Here is a 14,294-nt window from a genome sequence, read left to right on the forward strand (position 1 = left end):
CAAATCAACGATTTGTATGTTTTAGTAAAGGGTTGACTAATATGAACTGGTACTCGATTTTATAATTACACATATATATGTATTTATTATACATTGTATATAAACTGGACTGAGTGTATTAAGTAGTGGTATTGTATTCGTGGCAAAAGGAATTCAATTGTAATTTTAAAAAGTAGTAGTGGTAGTAACAGGAACAACAACATAGCCAGACGTGCGCTCTCTCTCTCTCTCTCTCTCTCTCTCTCTCTCTCTCTCTCTCTCTCTCTCTCTCTCTCTCTCTCTCTCTCTCTCTCTCTCTCTCTCTCTCTCTCTCTCTCTCTCTCTCTCTCTCTCTCTCTCTCTCTCTCTCTCTCTCTCTCTCTCTCTCTCTCTCTCTCTCTCTCTCTCTCTCTCTCTCTCTCTCTCGATATCCGGCGAGACAGAGCGGTTTACACGGTGGGTATCACACCAGGGCAGCGACGACGAGGGCAATAATAACGGAATAGTAAACCAATTTAACGGGACGAAACAACTATGGCAAGTTATGAAAGTTTGTTGAGGAAGTGATTGCAACCACACGACGACGGTGTCCCGGGAGGGAGCAGGACCGACCGAGCCGCGATACTGCACTGTGTCATGGGGTTGTTTTCTCTGATTTGATGTAAAAAGTGAATTGCCGGACTGTGCCGCTATCTTAAGCCAGCGAAGCGCAGGTAACTAACGGCCACGTTGTTTCAGTTCGCGTCACATTGTAACCGTTTCAGTGATTATAACCCTTTAGCAGTAAGAGTACCGAAGGGCCCTGTCTTAAACAGAAATATAAATACATATCTTGATTGAGCAGGGTGTGTTTTTGTGCTCAGGGTTTAAACTTGACCAGCCTTCCTGCACCCTGCATAGTTTCTCCATATTTACCGTTTATGTTTTCACAGGGAAACTTTATATCCCTGAAAGTGAATGTCATATTTTATGGCATGTGCCCTTCTGTAATACACCACTTCTGACCAATGCCAGATTTTTTATAGAAAGGCTCTGTTAGACTTAAGTCTCCAAAGTCTGAGTGTGATCCACTGATCCTCACCCCCCACCCGTCCCTACAGTACAATACAACTCTCTCACCAATCGCTGTGTCAGTGTGACTGGGCGTGTATTTGGTTTTCCTTCCCCCACACTGGTCTGTTCCTTGTGATACAGAGCTCTTTACTAGAGCACATTCTTTCAGAAGATCAATGCCATCGTGTTTTCAGGGCTGAGTTATGGGCACAGAGGCAGGCAAGGTGCTATTTTTTAATACACATATGTCCCCATAGCTTTACTGTGCCTCTGGGGTAGGGATGTTTGTTTGAGGTTTTATAACATCTTTTCTTGCCTTTGTTTCAGCAGGTTCGTATTGAGGCTGTGACAGAAGGGCAGATGCTTTAGCGTCTTTCTTCTCACGGGGGACCAGCACCAGTAGGAGGAGAGGGGTATGAATCGGCACAGCAGTCCGTGTCTGTGGGGCGCCGTCGCTCAGAGCAGCCCTGCCCCATGTGACCGGTACAAACACACATGCTGCGCACACAGCAACCACGTCTACCTGCTCGGTGGCCGAGAGAAGAGCATACTCAGTGACTTCTGGAGGTACAATGTCGGTGAGTGATAACCTTCAGCCTGTTTCATTGAGAACATACTCCGCTCATCTTATTTCGCAGGGCACACCAGCTCGAACCTTCTGTGTAGACAGAGAGAGAAAGTGGACGCCTGTGTTTTAAAATCCTGTGAGTTTCATATTCGAATGTCAAGAGGAATGATGGGGGACAGACTTCTTTTCATTGCAAGAGCTGTATCACCAGAGTCCAGTGTGCCATTTGTGGATGACCACCCCACACCTCTCAGTGCGGTGGATGGTTTGTGCCGCACTGACCTGATTGGCTCTGGACTTCTGTCTTCCAGTGTCTAACGAGTGGACCGAGCTGGACTGCGGCTCTGATGACGCCCCAGATGAACTGGAGGAGCACACAATGGTTCTCCATCAGGTACCGTCAATGCATAATAATTCAATATGTAGTAAACATCGGCTAACAGCCAACAGAAGAGGATCGGTTATAAAGACGGACCCCTCATTTCAAAGACTTCTGATGGCAGTAAAAGTAGTGACATCCTCCACTGAATTTGTCCGGGTTAAACAGATAACACGGGATAGACTTTTATGAACTTAAAGCTCTTGAAGGGAATAGCCATTTAGACAGATTTCTCCTGACACATTCACAAATGAATGACACGCTTTGCTTGTGACAGCAATGGTAAAACAGGTTGTGTTGTGTGATCTGTTGAAACCCCATGCAGGTAATTACCGCTTTTAAAACTGTTTCAGGGCGTTCTGTACGTCTTCGGAGGGATGATTGACTCGGCTTACACAGATGAAAAGACTCCTCTCTGGCTGTATGACATCGGTAGATTATTATTATTATTATTTAATATTTCAAGCTACAGTTGAAAGTATTCAGTGTTCATTTGAAACATGTATTTTAAGTTGAATAAATAGTTAATTTAACTTAAACTTTATTTAAACATTTATCAATTCTATATTTTCAGGGAATGTTGATCACAGTTAAAATAGGGCATGTTCTTTGGACTGCACCACTTTAGCACATTTACTATTAACCAAAAACATCGTCTTAAGGGCCAGATTAATCTTGTCTGCATTCCATGTAGCGGTGATCCGACAGCATTTAATATATATATCCTAATTTGAAGTGTCACCATATGAAGATTTTGTGAACATTCATTGTGTATGGTCTTGTATTTCTTGCAGATAAGGAACAATGGATGCACTTGCAGGGGAAGGACAGTAAGGTATGAAAGGCTTTTGTTCATGTGCAGAGGGCAGGGGTAAGTCGGTCAGGATGACGTTCGACTCCATGCATGTTTCACCATACAGAAACGTGTAGCTGGATGCTTCTTAAATCCTATTTAATATTGCTGAAAGAAATTAGACAAAAGGGGGTTTCACTTAGGCTTTGAATTAAATGGATGGATTTTATTTTATGAAATGCTCTGTTTATGATGTCGCCTGTGAATTCCAGAGTGCAGTTCCAGTAAACCGGAAAGGCCACAGCGCGGTGGTTTTCGGGGATGCTATGCATGTCTACGGGGGATACATTGACATGAAAGGCTCCTCCCAGGAATTTTGGACATTTAATTTTGGTTAGTGTATAAACATACACACCCTCGAAGCTTCACTGTCACTCCAGCAGTTGTCTTTGTCACAAGCAGCTGCCTGTATGTTATGTTTCCAGACTTTTAGGTACATATTTCAACATTTGTGTGATCAATGTCTCCGTCATGTGGGTACATGTCATTTTCAATGTCAATGTTAGTTTGCTCACAGGCACATCCTGTCATTCCTACGGAGAGCTGATAAACCTGCCCAGTAAGTTTCCACAGTTGAGGTATCTAGGCATCTAGGTTTTGGTCTCTGTGTGATATCAATAGAGATTTATTTCCCAACATGAAACTAGTCACAGTAATTGAGATATTAGCACACACTGACATATAATGGATCCTCAGCCTTTTGGGCCTGTTTAACATCTGTGTGGTGTGTTCGTTTGACAGATACCAGAGAGTGGGCATTACTTGCCTCCACATTGGGCGACGGTGGCCCCGGGCCCCGGCACAGCCACTCAGCCATGGTCTACCAGGACGGGATGTATCTGTACGGGGGTCTGATGGGTCTCCGCGAGCAAAGCGACTTCTGGAAATGGAGCTTCTGCGGCCAGTCCTGGTCCAGCATTAAATCTCTGTGAGTGCCCTGATGAGATGCATACCTTTATGGTCAGCGATAGAAATGATTTCGTGCTTTTTTGTTGTTGTGGTTTTGAAGTCTGCATTTAGTAAGGGGGCTTGATAGGAGCCAAGAGGTCAGGGCAGAAGAAAGAAAGGGTTGAGGTGCCAAGTAACAGTTTACAAATACCATGATAATAGCAGCATTGTAAGAGAGGGGAAAAAAGGAAAAATGAAACCCCAGTTGTGTGAACAGGAAACTTGAACTAAGCCATCCTTATGTAATATAACTTGAGTCTGCTAGCTTCACTGTGCAATCACTAATGCTGTATTCTTCTGACCTGTACCTGCTTGAAAAATGTTAGAACTGGAAAAGGGGATATCTAATTGAATTAAGTTCTTGTTGCTTTATTTCAGTACCGGACCTTCTAAGTTAGTGGGGCATTCAGCTATTGTGTATAAAGATGGGATGCTACTGTTCGGAGGAGGAGAGACACAGAACTTCCCCAAGAACATCTTGTGGAGATACAGCTTCACGGCAGAGACGTGGGAGAAACTCACCACGCTGACGGACAGCTCGCCTCCTTCGAGGATCTACCACTGCAGCACGGGCCTGGGGGTCAGTTTCCAGGCCCAGGCGAGCCGAGCACCCTTCCCAGGACAGAGCCCTTCAGCCCGGGCCAAACACAACAGCTTGAAGCTCAGGCCTTTTAAGAACAGATGTTTTCCATCTAAGAGCTATTCAGACTGGATCGAACTGGACACTTTCCACACAGAAAGCAACAAGACCGAAACCCCAGGATACAATAACATTTGTCACACAGAAGATTCCCAGTTTTATCAGCATCCCTTGCAGACTAGCTGCCTTACGTTTACAAACAGAGAGGCCTTAACCGACGACTCATCCTGCGACTGCCTTTCCAAACCAGAGGACAGTATGGTGGCCCACTTACCTGACCTGCTGCTTGTTCTTGGAGGCAGGCCCTTAACCGGACAGTCCAGCATCTCCGTTTGGCAATTGACAATGGCTGAACTCTGATCCTAGACGACAACGGGGTGTAATGAATGTACTTGGTATAATAAGTCATACTAATGACAGACACCCAGTTAAAACGCTTGAATAAAACGATCTCTCCTTAGACTGGTCTTACTAGTCAATCAGGCAATGCATTGTGGAAGTTTTAAGAAGAAAAAACAAAAACAGTTGGACGCGTCTCTAGAACAATGACTTTCCCAGTTAACTGAAAATCTACACTAGTTATTGAAATAATTCAGAAAAATATATTTTTGGAAACTTGCTCTAACCCACTCAAACACAGAAAGTGGGATAAAATAATAAAGTTAAGTGTCAACTTGCTTTGTGCGCAGCCTGTAAAAGAAATGAGAAGACTGCTTAAAAAAAGAGGAAACCTCCACGAACAAGTGGAGGACCTCCCTCAAACAAACAGACCATAGGATTGGTTATTGAAGTCTGTGAGGAGTCGTCTCAATGTTTTGGGGGATTGCCGGTGGACGGGACAGTGGAGTGTGTGAGCCTTTGGGAGGCTCTGCCGGTCAGCATCAGTGACAGTCGTGCCATAGTTGCCGGCAAGGAGGAGTCAGTCATCATTTTTATGCAACTGTCCAACTTGCATTAGACTTGTCTAATGGTCAAGACTAGTCTATGCAACCAGCCCTCGGTCATAATTAGGAAAAGAAACCGTAAATGCTGGAAAATATAGAGTCAAGTTACATAAATAATAAATATTATTTAAAAACATTAGGGTGTGTGTGTGCATAAGAGCAAGGGCATAGGGGTCACAGAAGGTTGGACAGCAGTGTACAAAAATAAACAGGACAAAAAGTAGGCTGTGTTGAAGAGAAATAAGCCAACTTAAATACTGGGTGGCATGTCTAAACAAAAAACAGAGTACTGACATAAATGTACTAATAAATAGCAGTAGTGTGTATTGTGCATGCCGAGGAGGAGGAAGATTAAGGTTTTGAGCACAGAGATCGATCACAGTGGTCAATTCTGACCAGAAGCCATTAGCTGGGCTCCCATCTGCAATGGATCCTCAGGTAAAGTCTGCTGGTTTATTTTGGTCTCTCTGCAGTGGAGCTGGGACAGATAGTCACCCCTCTCTACAAGATGTATAAATGATAAATATCTAGTTTTATCCTTTAAGCATTGGTCACAGTTTTATTAACAGTGCGAGCAGATCTCTGCATGAAATTAAACACTGGTGCCATCAGAAATCTATAAATATGCCACCAAACACTGATGCAAGTTGTACTCATGTACTGTGATACCTGGAGAGACTGGCTCTTAAGAACAAACACCACAAGAGGTCAGTATAGTGCAAGAAAATAAATGTGCAGTTGACAGGAGCAGAGAGATAAAGAGCAGTGTCAAGTTTAATATCTCTAGGTGGCACAGTGTTTAATCTGAATTCTGGACACACAATTGACAGTTTGGTTAAAATTAGTAGTTTTCAGTTGTGTTACCCCATTAACTATAGTATATTGAACATTTTAACATGACCTGACGATTATAAAAGTCAGGACTAATGCTATTAAGTAATCAGAGGATCATGTGCACAAACAAAAAGACACCACAAACCACAGGATTCTAACAAACATTTTACTTGAAATCCTACATCATATAAAACTGCTGCAGGCCTACAATTCCCCCACTCTTACCAATGTACATACAAAATACAAATCAGTGCAGTGCCTTCTTATCCAGTTTTTACACCTACGTTACATTGAAATATACAGAGTGAAACAGGGTGCACTTTATAAAAAATACATTAGTCAGAAAGCTACAGGAAAACTGCACTTACATGACAAAGTAAAGATCTAAATCCAGAGTATTGCTAATGTTCACTGACGTCTACCTAAAGAAAAAAGTACACCTCTGATTATATTTATCATTCATGTCAGGGCCAAAAACTACCCCTACATATACAGTTTCACCCATCCTTTTAATGTACGAGGGAGAGAGAAAATGTTCTTGTCTGGCAACACGATTCATTTTTATTTAGGTCATCCTGTTAGCTAGCGACTACTTTTTAGAAATGCACAAGAGCTGAAGACCGCCCGGAGAGAGCTACTCAGACTGGATTCAAAGGGCTTTTTGAGTCGGATGATAAATCGACATCATTGTGGCCTACGACAGTTAACAAGCCAGGGATGATGTAGGGAGAAGGTTCAGGACTTTTACAGGGGGGTAGTGCTGGCCAAAGCAATACTTCATGCTGTAAAGTGGAGTGTGGAAACTAAATGGTGGTGAATGCGGCAGAATTGCACAAGAAAGGTCAGATGTTGCCAGTGAACCAACAAGGTATAAAAGGAAGAACAGCAACAGGCCAAACTTCAGCCCATATGACAAACTGTCACTGCAACACTCTTGGCTTTGGGATTCCCATCCACACGATGAGTTCAGGTTTTCACAGTTCCATGGCTGCGGTCGTGAAAACTCAATCCTAATGGTAACCAGTCACACTAGGTCCACATTTTGTTATTGAAGACATCGTCTCGCAATGCCAGTACAGGACATTCATCGACAGTCGGGTTATCACAACCCTGCCATCGCCACGGCAGTCACCCAACTTCCCACAGAGCTCATTTCAGTATGGTCCACAATCCAGTGTTTCCATTAATATCCATACAATCTTTAAGCTTGTCATGAGACTTCATATGGTTCCAGAAATATATAGGTATTCTATCAAACTGGGGTACCAGTTTACACAAGACAAACATCTGTATATTTCTGTACACACACACACAAATACAGTGAGGACAAATGTGATTAAAATCATATCCAGTGCTTTCAAAATCATATAGGTGCTACATGAAAAGTATTGGTAACTAACAGTGCAACATCTAGACAAACTTCAGATATACAAAACACTAAATAAGGCGAATAACTAGTGTTTATTATATAACAAAATAAATAGTGTAGACCTAATGTTTACTTTTTAATGGCTCATCGTAGCACTACCGTTTAGCATTTGTCAGCATCGTCTCGTTTGTTGGTTCTCTGAAGAATCTAAGTCATGCTTATGAAATGATAATGCTAGTCTGGGGTCCTACTTAACAGTTTACAAATGAAAGTGTGGACAGTTGAGAAAAATAAAATAAAATAGCTTGTTCAATATTTCCAAGTAAAATTGTAGGCATTGGTAAGAAACATTTAATGTTAAGGTATTTAAAAACAAATCCAAGAATAAAATGAAATTCTAAAACAAACATCTGGGACTTTTCAAGGTAAAATGGTATTCTTCGGCCATTCCTCAATGTCGGACAGGGGAGGAAGGACCTCCAGCTGGGGTTGAACCGGTTCCCCACTTAGTCCATAAGAGGAAAGGCCACAGAGCACAGTCTAGCTGGGCCCAGCCAAGATCAATCAAGATTTATCTGCAGGGAGACTGGCTGCAGAGATCGGGAATGTATAAAGTGGCGACGTCTCCCTGCTGAACATGGACAATTCTCTCATTCTCGGATGCTGACCAGCTATGCATGTCTGAGACTAAAACCTTTTGTTCCCTTAAAAATACCACTTAAAATCGAATCTAAAAGCAGCTTATTGGAATGTGTACGAACAATATCCTGTTCAATAATACCGTATGGTTAACAACCCATTCCCCCCCCCCACACACAAACCCCCCACCCTATTGGAATGCATACAGGTGGAGAAATCCAGTTTCTCGTGACTGAGCTCGGAGGCGGCCCAGTCACAGTGATTCACTCCAGACAGACAGAACGAGTTCCCACCTCAGAGCTCAGTGGTCAGCAGGCGCTTGGACTTCACCGCCTCCTCCTTGGCGGGATCGGTCACAGTGCTGGAGGGTACGAGAACGGGACAGATGTTATACCCTCTCACTGGGGTCTCGGGACGTCATCAGTACAACTAGGTCTTCAGATTAAACATCTCTTCATAGGATTTAGGTTTTGAGAGGCTGGCATTATGCTAGAAATTGTTTCAAGTAGTTAAAGACAGTTTACATTATATCCAAGCAAGAAATATTCAGGATGAGGACAAAGGATTTCAGCTTGGCTTTAACTGAGTGGGGTTGTGTGCAGAATTAATACAAGTAAACCTTGGAGTCATAGTTCTTCTCCTTGTTTGTAAACTACAACTCCAATAAACTAGGTGTGCCCACTTCCTATTGCTATGCTGGTTCCAGCCTATCAGAGGAGTCCTACAGGTCAGGTGCTTCTTTAAGTGGAACCATCCCCCCCAGGTGCCCTTGAAAGTGGCCATTTTGTGCCCCCACCTGGCACAGCACCATCCATCAATAAAGGCTCTTCCATGGTTTAAACAGAATAAGATGGTACGAAAGAGAATATTACCTGGTAGCGATCACAGTAGGAATTTGAGCGAGTGGCGGCTGCGGGGCTGTGGGGGTGCTCTCAGAATTATTCAGCGGTGTGGTTTTCGTGGAGGAGCTGGCGTCGCCGTCAGGAAGGCCGTTCGTAAACACACCACACTGCGGTGATGGAAGGGAACAACCAATAGGTATTGGCACAGACTAATATACATTTGAAGCAAAATACTGAAGAAAAATCTATATGAAACATTTGGCGATTTACATCATGAGAAAAACAAGGTATTGTAGGTATAAATCTCCAGTGTAGCTCTTGCTTGCATTTGAAATTTGGATTACAAATGGAAACCACTACACTTTAACTTACTGTAGGTGCTGGGACAATCCATCTAGGAGTAATTACTGGCTTAGTCTGAACCTTTGAATAGAAGCAGAAAAATAAATCACTTATTATACATCAGGGCCAGGGCTCCACACGATGAGGAATTTAACAGGAAAAGGGCCCAATCTTTCACCATGAGAGCAGGCATGGATTCACCTCCAGAGCCTGGGCTGATCAACACTCACAAGGAACCACTTGCCTCCCCTTTTGTTGAACACTACATTAAAAACCATGCGTCATGATACACTTACTGAACTCCTCGTTAAAAAGGACCGACAGTTTTCAGACTCGACTCACCAACGGTGTGGCATCTGTGAAGTCGATCAGATTGTCCGAGAGAGACGAAATCAGGGCGTCCAGTTCTTCAGCTTTACTCTGTGTGAACAACACGTTTTAGATGCTTCATTTGGACAGAAAAGTTAATTAAGTGACAGTTGTGCCAGTAAATCCAAACAATAAGTGTATTTGCACATCAGTGTTCATCTACCTTTAAGGTCATGGTCTCACTGACAGGCTCAGCAGACAGCATTGAGGTTAAGGAAGAGGAACGGTCTTCAGTCACAGGCATTGCAACAGTGTTTACTTCATCACTGAGAAAGAAAACCAATGGATCCAATTGTAAAATCAAAGTCAGCAAAGATATGTACACCAATGTTTAATAATCATAGCTAAGGAAATTGATATCTTGATTGTTTATTCCACATATTGCCATTAAGATACTTAAACATAGCATAATGTTCAGTGGAGATCTTTGACAACATGACAATGAGCGAAGAGGGCAGGGCAGAGTAAATCCTTGACAAGAAACCAGGAGAAAAAGTCTCATCCAGCAGGTAAACATCTCCTAATGCTAGTTTTGTGTGTTTGGGATATAGGAGAAAATCTAGGAAACTGTAAATGCTTTTAAGTGTAGAAAATGCAATGTTTTGGATGCAACAGAAGGACATTTCAAACTCCACAGCAAATGCCTCATTACAGGAGGTTCTGATCTCATCCCTGCAGTCTAAGAAAAGGTCAAATATCAGAAGGACAGAAACTGGAACAGCTTTTAGAAGAAAGAGGTCTATTCTACTTTGATAGCTTCAATTCGGTGCTCATCTGTAGTGGGACACCGCTATATATATATATATATATATTACTCACACACACACACACACACACCTAAAGGATTATTAGGAACACCATACTAATACTGTGTTTGACCCCCTTTCGCCTTCAGAACTGCCTTAATTCTACGTGGCATTGATTCAACAAGGTGCTGAAAGCATTCTTTAGAAATGTTGGCCCATATTGATAGGATAGCATCTTGCAGTTGATGGAGATTTGTGGGATGCACATCCAGGGCACCAAGCTCCCGTTCCACCACATCCCAAAGATGCTCTATTGGGTTGAGATCTGGTGACTGTGGGGGCCAGTTTAGTACAGTGAACTCATTGTCATGTTCAAGAAACCAATTTGAAATGATTCGACCTTTGTGAGCTTGTGCAAATTGTAGCCTCTTTTTCCTATTTGTAGTGGAGATGAGTGGTACCCGGTGGGGTCTTCTGCTGTTGTAGCCCATCCGCCTCAAGGTTGTACGTGTTGTGGCTTCACAAATGCTTTGCTGCATACCTCGGTTGTAACGAGTGGTTATTTCAGTCAAAGTTGCTCTTCTATCAGCTTGAATCAGTCGGCCCATTCTCCTCTGACCTCTAGCATCAACAAGGCATTTTCGCCCACAGGACTGCCGCATACTGGATGTTTTTCCCTTTTCACACCATTCTTTGTAAACCCTAGAAATGGTTGTGCGTGAAAATCCCAGTAACTGAGCAGATTGTGAAATACTCAGACCGGCCCGTCTAGCACCAACAACCATGCCACGCTCAAAATTGCTTAAATCACCTTTCTTTCCCATTCAGACATTCAGTTTGGAGTTCAGGAGATTGTCTTGACCAGGACCACACCCCTAAATGCATTGAAGCAACTGCCATGTGATTGGTTGGTTAGATAATTGCATTAATGAGAAATTGAACAGGTGTTCCTAATAATCCTTTAGGTGAGTGTATATTATATATATATATAAACTAATGTATACTCAAAGTTTGGGGAAAAATACGTAGTTTTCCCACGAAGCAAAATGCTGAAGCTATTCATTTGAGCACTGCCGTCTCTTTGATCTTGGAAGGGAGCTGCACTTCCCACACATTTTAGTGGCATCATAAAACACACTATATCTTGACTTTGAAGTGTTTTTTGGAGCACGTGTCCTTCAGGGGCTTGTTGACATGCTAATGAAAAAGCCAGATCAAGGAAAAAGGAAATCTAGTGGCCAGATGGTCGACTATTGTTTGTTTAATCCCTCACCCCCACTCACCCACTTTACATTGAGGAAAGAGGGCCAGGGTGCTCTTCCTAGGGGTCTACAAGCAACTACTGGAGAAATGACAACTTGGTGTCAATGCATGATCATCTGGAGGGCTTAATATTGTCAAGGAAGCAATACAAGCAAGTTTGAGTATAATCACAGTTCCCACAGCTACTTCATAACATTGTCAATAACTATAATCATCCTGTTCACTCTGTAGTTTGTAGACATCCTTTAAGTCCCCAAAAGCCTTCAAATATCCAGCTCCAAAACTGTACGTGCACCGCTAGTGGTGACGCAAGGACATTGAATGCCACACCCCAGGCGAATGTGAAGACCGTAACCCCTCCCAAATTTAGATGCTCAGCTGCCATCTGTTAAGTTGCATTACGTTTTCAGGACCGTTCCAAAATGTCGCTGTAGTGCTTTTCATGGAGCAGGGGGTTGTGGAAACATGGACTGCCTGTACCTCCACAACACCGCCAGATGGCAGTGTATGTCAACTGTTTACAAGCAGAAAGAGCTGAACTCAGTGCGAAGGGTTAATATGGCAGAATCAGCTGACATCACCTCCGTTTCAGTACACCGGCACTAACACGCCATCAATACCGGCACTAACACATTAAAAATGAAACCTCTGAATCCTGTTTTCTCGGGTGTTATGCGATATAGTGCACATGCTGCAGGGCAGGGAAGGGACAGGTGGTACCTAATCTTTGTGTCCCAGATTCTTCCAGAGCACGATGGGAGCTGCAGGGAGCCTCACAGCAACAGTCTCAGATGCACACTGGCACAGGGATTAAGGGGCTACTCTTCCTTATTGTTCAGTAATTGGGATCACATTTGTTCTGCAATTATTGTTCAATACAAAAACACTGCATTCATTATAATTAATCTTTTATAGGTCAGTACCAATCCTATAAAAATCTATGCATTTGAGAGAAGAGAGAAGTATTTGATCAATGCTTACTCCCAACGCTAACTTATGCTTGTGAAACACTGTCACTAAATGCAAAAACTTTTACAGAAACTGTGGCCGACACGAACAAACGGCATGCTTGGAATAACAAGATGAGAAAGAAATGCTTGGATCTGTGAATAAACAAAACATGACATTGAAAGAGTGAAAGTGTAAAAACAGCAAAGGGCTGGACACCTTGCAAGAAGAACAGATCAAAGATTGAGAGGGGGGGGGGGTCATCGAATGAACCGCAGGAGATGGAAGAAAGGCCTAGAAGACGCCCACATTGAAGATTAGCTTCCTCCAGCAGGGGGCTGCCAGCTGACAGAGGCATTCATTTGAGATTGTGAGGAGTGGGGGCACACCCTCTTACCTGGACCTGGTACAGGGCAGCAGGGGCAGCCTGGGGTCCCTCGAGTCCTGGCGCTCGGCCCGGCCACACACGGGCAGGGAGGAGGTGCTGCCAGCACGTGCACACTTCCCCTTATTCCTGGAAGACGAGGCAAAGGAGCTCAAAGGTAGAGCAAGGGTGCGGCTGGAGCCACCGGGATGTATTTCACTAGTGAGTAATTTCTATTATAACCAGCATTTTACTCACACCTCCCATCTTGAACCACACCCCAGGAGACTTCACAATGCTCATTAAGGAACATAGCATGCTTACTGCACAAAAAACAAGACTTCAGACTAAAAATTAATACTCAGCGATGGCAGAGTATTCTACAACTGTACCTGACAGCCGCTTCCTGAAGGTTGCAGTTTTTGTCTCCCGTCATTGGAAGGTCTTCTCTTGTTACCTACCAGAGTAAACACAGACACACAGTATGGAATTTACACATTTGTAGCACTTGGGAGACCAATGACGACAAACCAATGATGCATGAAGAATAAATGGAGGTTACTTAATTTCTCTACATCTCAAAGAAAAGTCAGAGTTAGGTCATCATGTTCAGCAAGCGAGGGTGAGGTCTACCAGAACAAATTCTCAGCTCCACAGAGACACTTCAGACTGGCTTCCAGACCAGGGGTATCCAGTCCATTCCAGACGCACAAGCTCGTACCTTCAGGGCCGCCTCGACCTGGGCTTTGAGGATGTTGCTCTTGAGGTCCTCTGGGGGCCGGGCCGGGCAAGGGAGGACCGGGCTGCTGGTCACGCCGTTCAGACACTTCTCCGTCAGCTTCACCACATCCTCCTGAGAGAAAGGTCAGGGGTGTGTCCCGAGGCATAAGTGACGTTCCCCTCAGTGGCTGGTGGTGTACTGTAGCTTTAAATTAACTAACGCCCATCTCTATTTGTTGACATCCCTTTGTAAAGCACTGCTGACCTGCTGAGCCTGCAGCTCATAATCTCCTTAAACAACTCCATAATCTGCCTTCACAGGACCAGAAAACACACCGACAAGAGCATCTCAAAAGTATCTGGCCTCAATGGAAGCTTTTCCAGGAACAGACTTGTGTAATCGAGAGTTTTCACACAAATGAAATTGAGACATAAGATACATATACACATTAAACAAAGCATGTATACATCTAAACACACACAATGTGTTTATA

At 43.5% G+C, this 14,294-nt stretch overlaps 2 protein-coding genes across 9 annotated transcripts in view; one reads left to right on the top strand and one right to left on the bottom strand.

Annotated features, from left to right (window-relative positions):
* The first annotated feature begins 376 nt into the window (after window positions 1-376).
* klhdc3l (kelch domain containing 3-like) lies at window positions 377-5,500 on the top strand. Of its 4 annotated transcripts, none has more exons than XM_066688149.1 (8): window positions 377-435; window positions 1,363-1,610; window positions 1,912-1,994; window positions 2,333-2,411; window positions 2,774-2,814; window positions 3,045-3,165; window positions 3,574-3,760; window positions 4,159-5,500. In XM_066688149.1, exons 2-8 carry the CDS (start codon window positions 1,448-1,450, stop codon window positions 4,778-4,780), a joined length of 1,296 nt encoding a protein of 431 aa, XP_066544246.1. In that variant the 5' UTR covers window positions 377-435; window positions 1,363-1,447; the 3' UTR covers window positions 4,781-5,500. The 4 variants fall into 4 exon arrangements, with proteins under 4 accessions (XP_066544246.1, XP_066544244.1, XP_066544243.1 ...); XM_066688147.1 differs by having other exon boundaries at window positions 393-692; window positions 1,360-1,610; XM_066688146.1 differs by having other exon boundaries at window positions 393-692.
* An 846-nt stretch (window positions 5,501-6,346) lies between these two features.
* epb41l5 (erythrocyte membrane protein band 4.1 like 5) overlaps window positions 6,347-14,294 on the bottom strand; it is a 33,591-nt gene continuing 25,643 nt past the window's right edge. For 4 of the 5 annotated variants that reach the window (XM_066688144.1, XM_066688143.1, XM_066688142.1 and 1 more), the window contains exons 19-26: window positions 13,802-13,933; window positions 13,473-13,537; window positions 13,114-13,230; window positions 9,923-10,025; window positions 9,733-9,810; window positions 9,421-9,471; window positions 9,079-9,215; window positions 6,347-8,567 (exon numbers count right to left, since the gene is read on the bottom strand). In XM_066688144.1, the coding sequence (XP_066544241.1) occupies window positions 8,501-8,567; window positions 9,079-9,215; window positions 9,421-9,471; window positions 9,733-9,810; window positions 9,923-10,025; window positions 13,114-13,230; window positions 13,473-13,537; window positions 13,802-13,933 (750 nt within the window). In that variant the 3' untranslated portion in view covers window positions 6,347-8,500. The remainder of the gene's footprint in view (window positions 8,568-9,078; window positions 9,216-9,420; window positions 9,472-9,732; window positions 9,811-9,922; window positions 10,026-13,113; window positions 13,231-13,472; window positions 13,538-13,801; window positions 13,934-14,294) is intronic. The other variant, XM_066688145.1, reaches the window with a different exon arrangement.

Source organism: Amia ocellicauda, chromosome 16, assembly GCF_036373705.1.
Source record: "Amia ocellicauda isolate fAmiCal2 chromosome 16, fAmiCal2.hap1, whole genome shotgun sequence".
Lineage (NCBI taxonomy): Eukaryota > Metazoa > Chordata > Actinopteri > Amiiformes > Amiidae > Amia > Amia ocellicauda.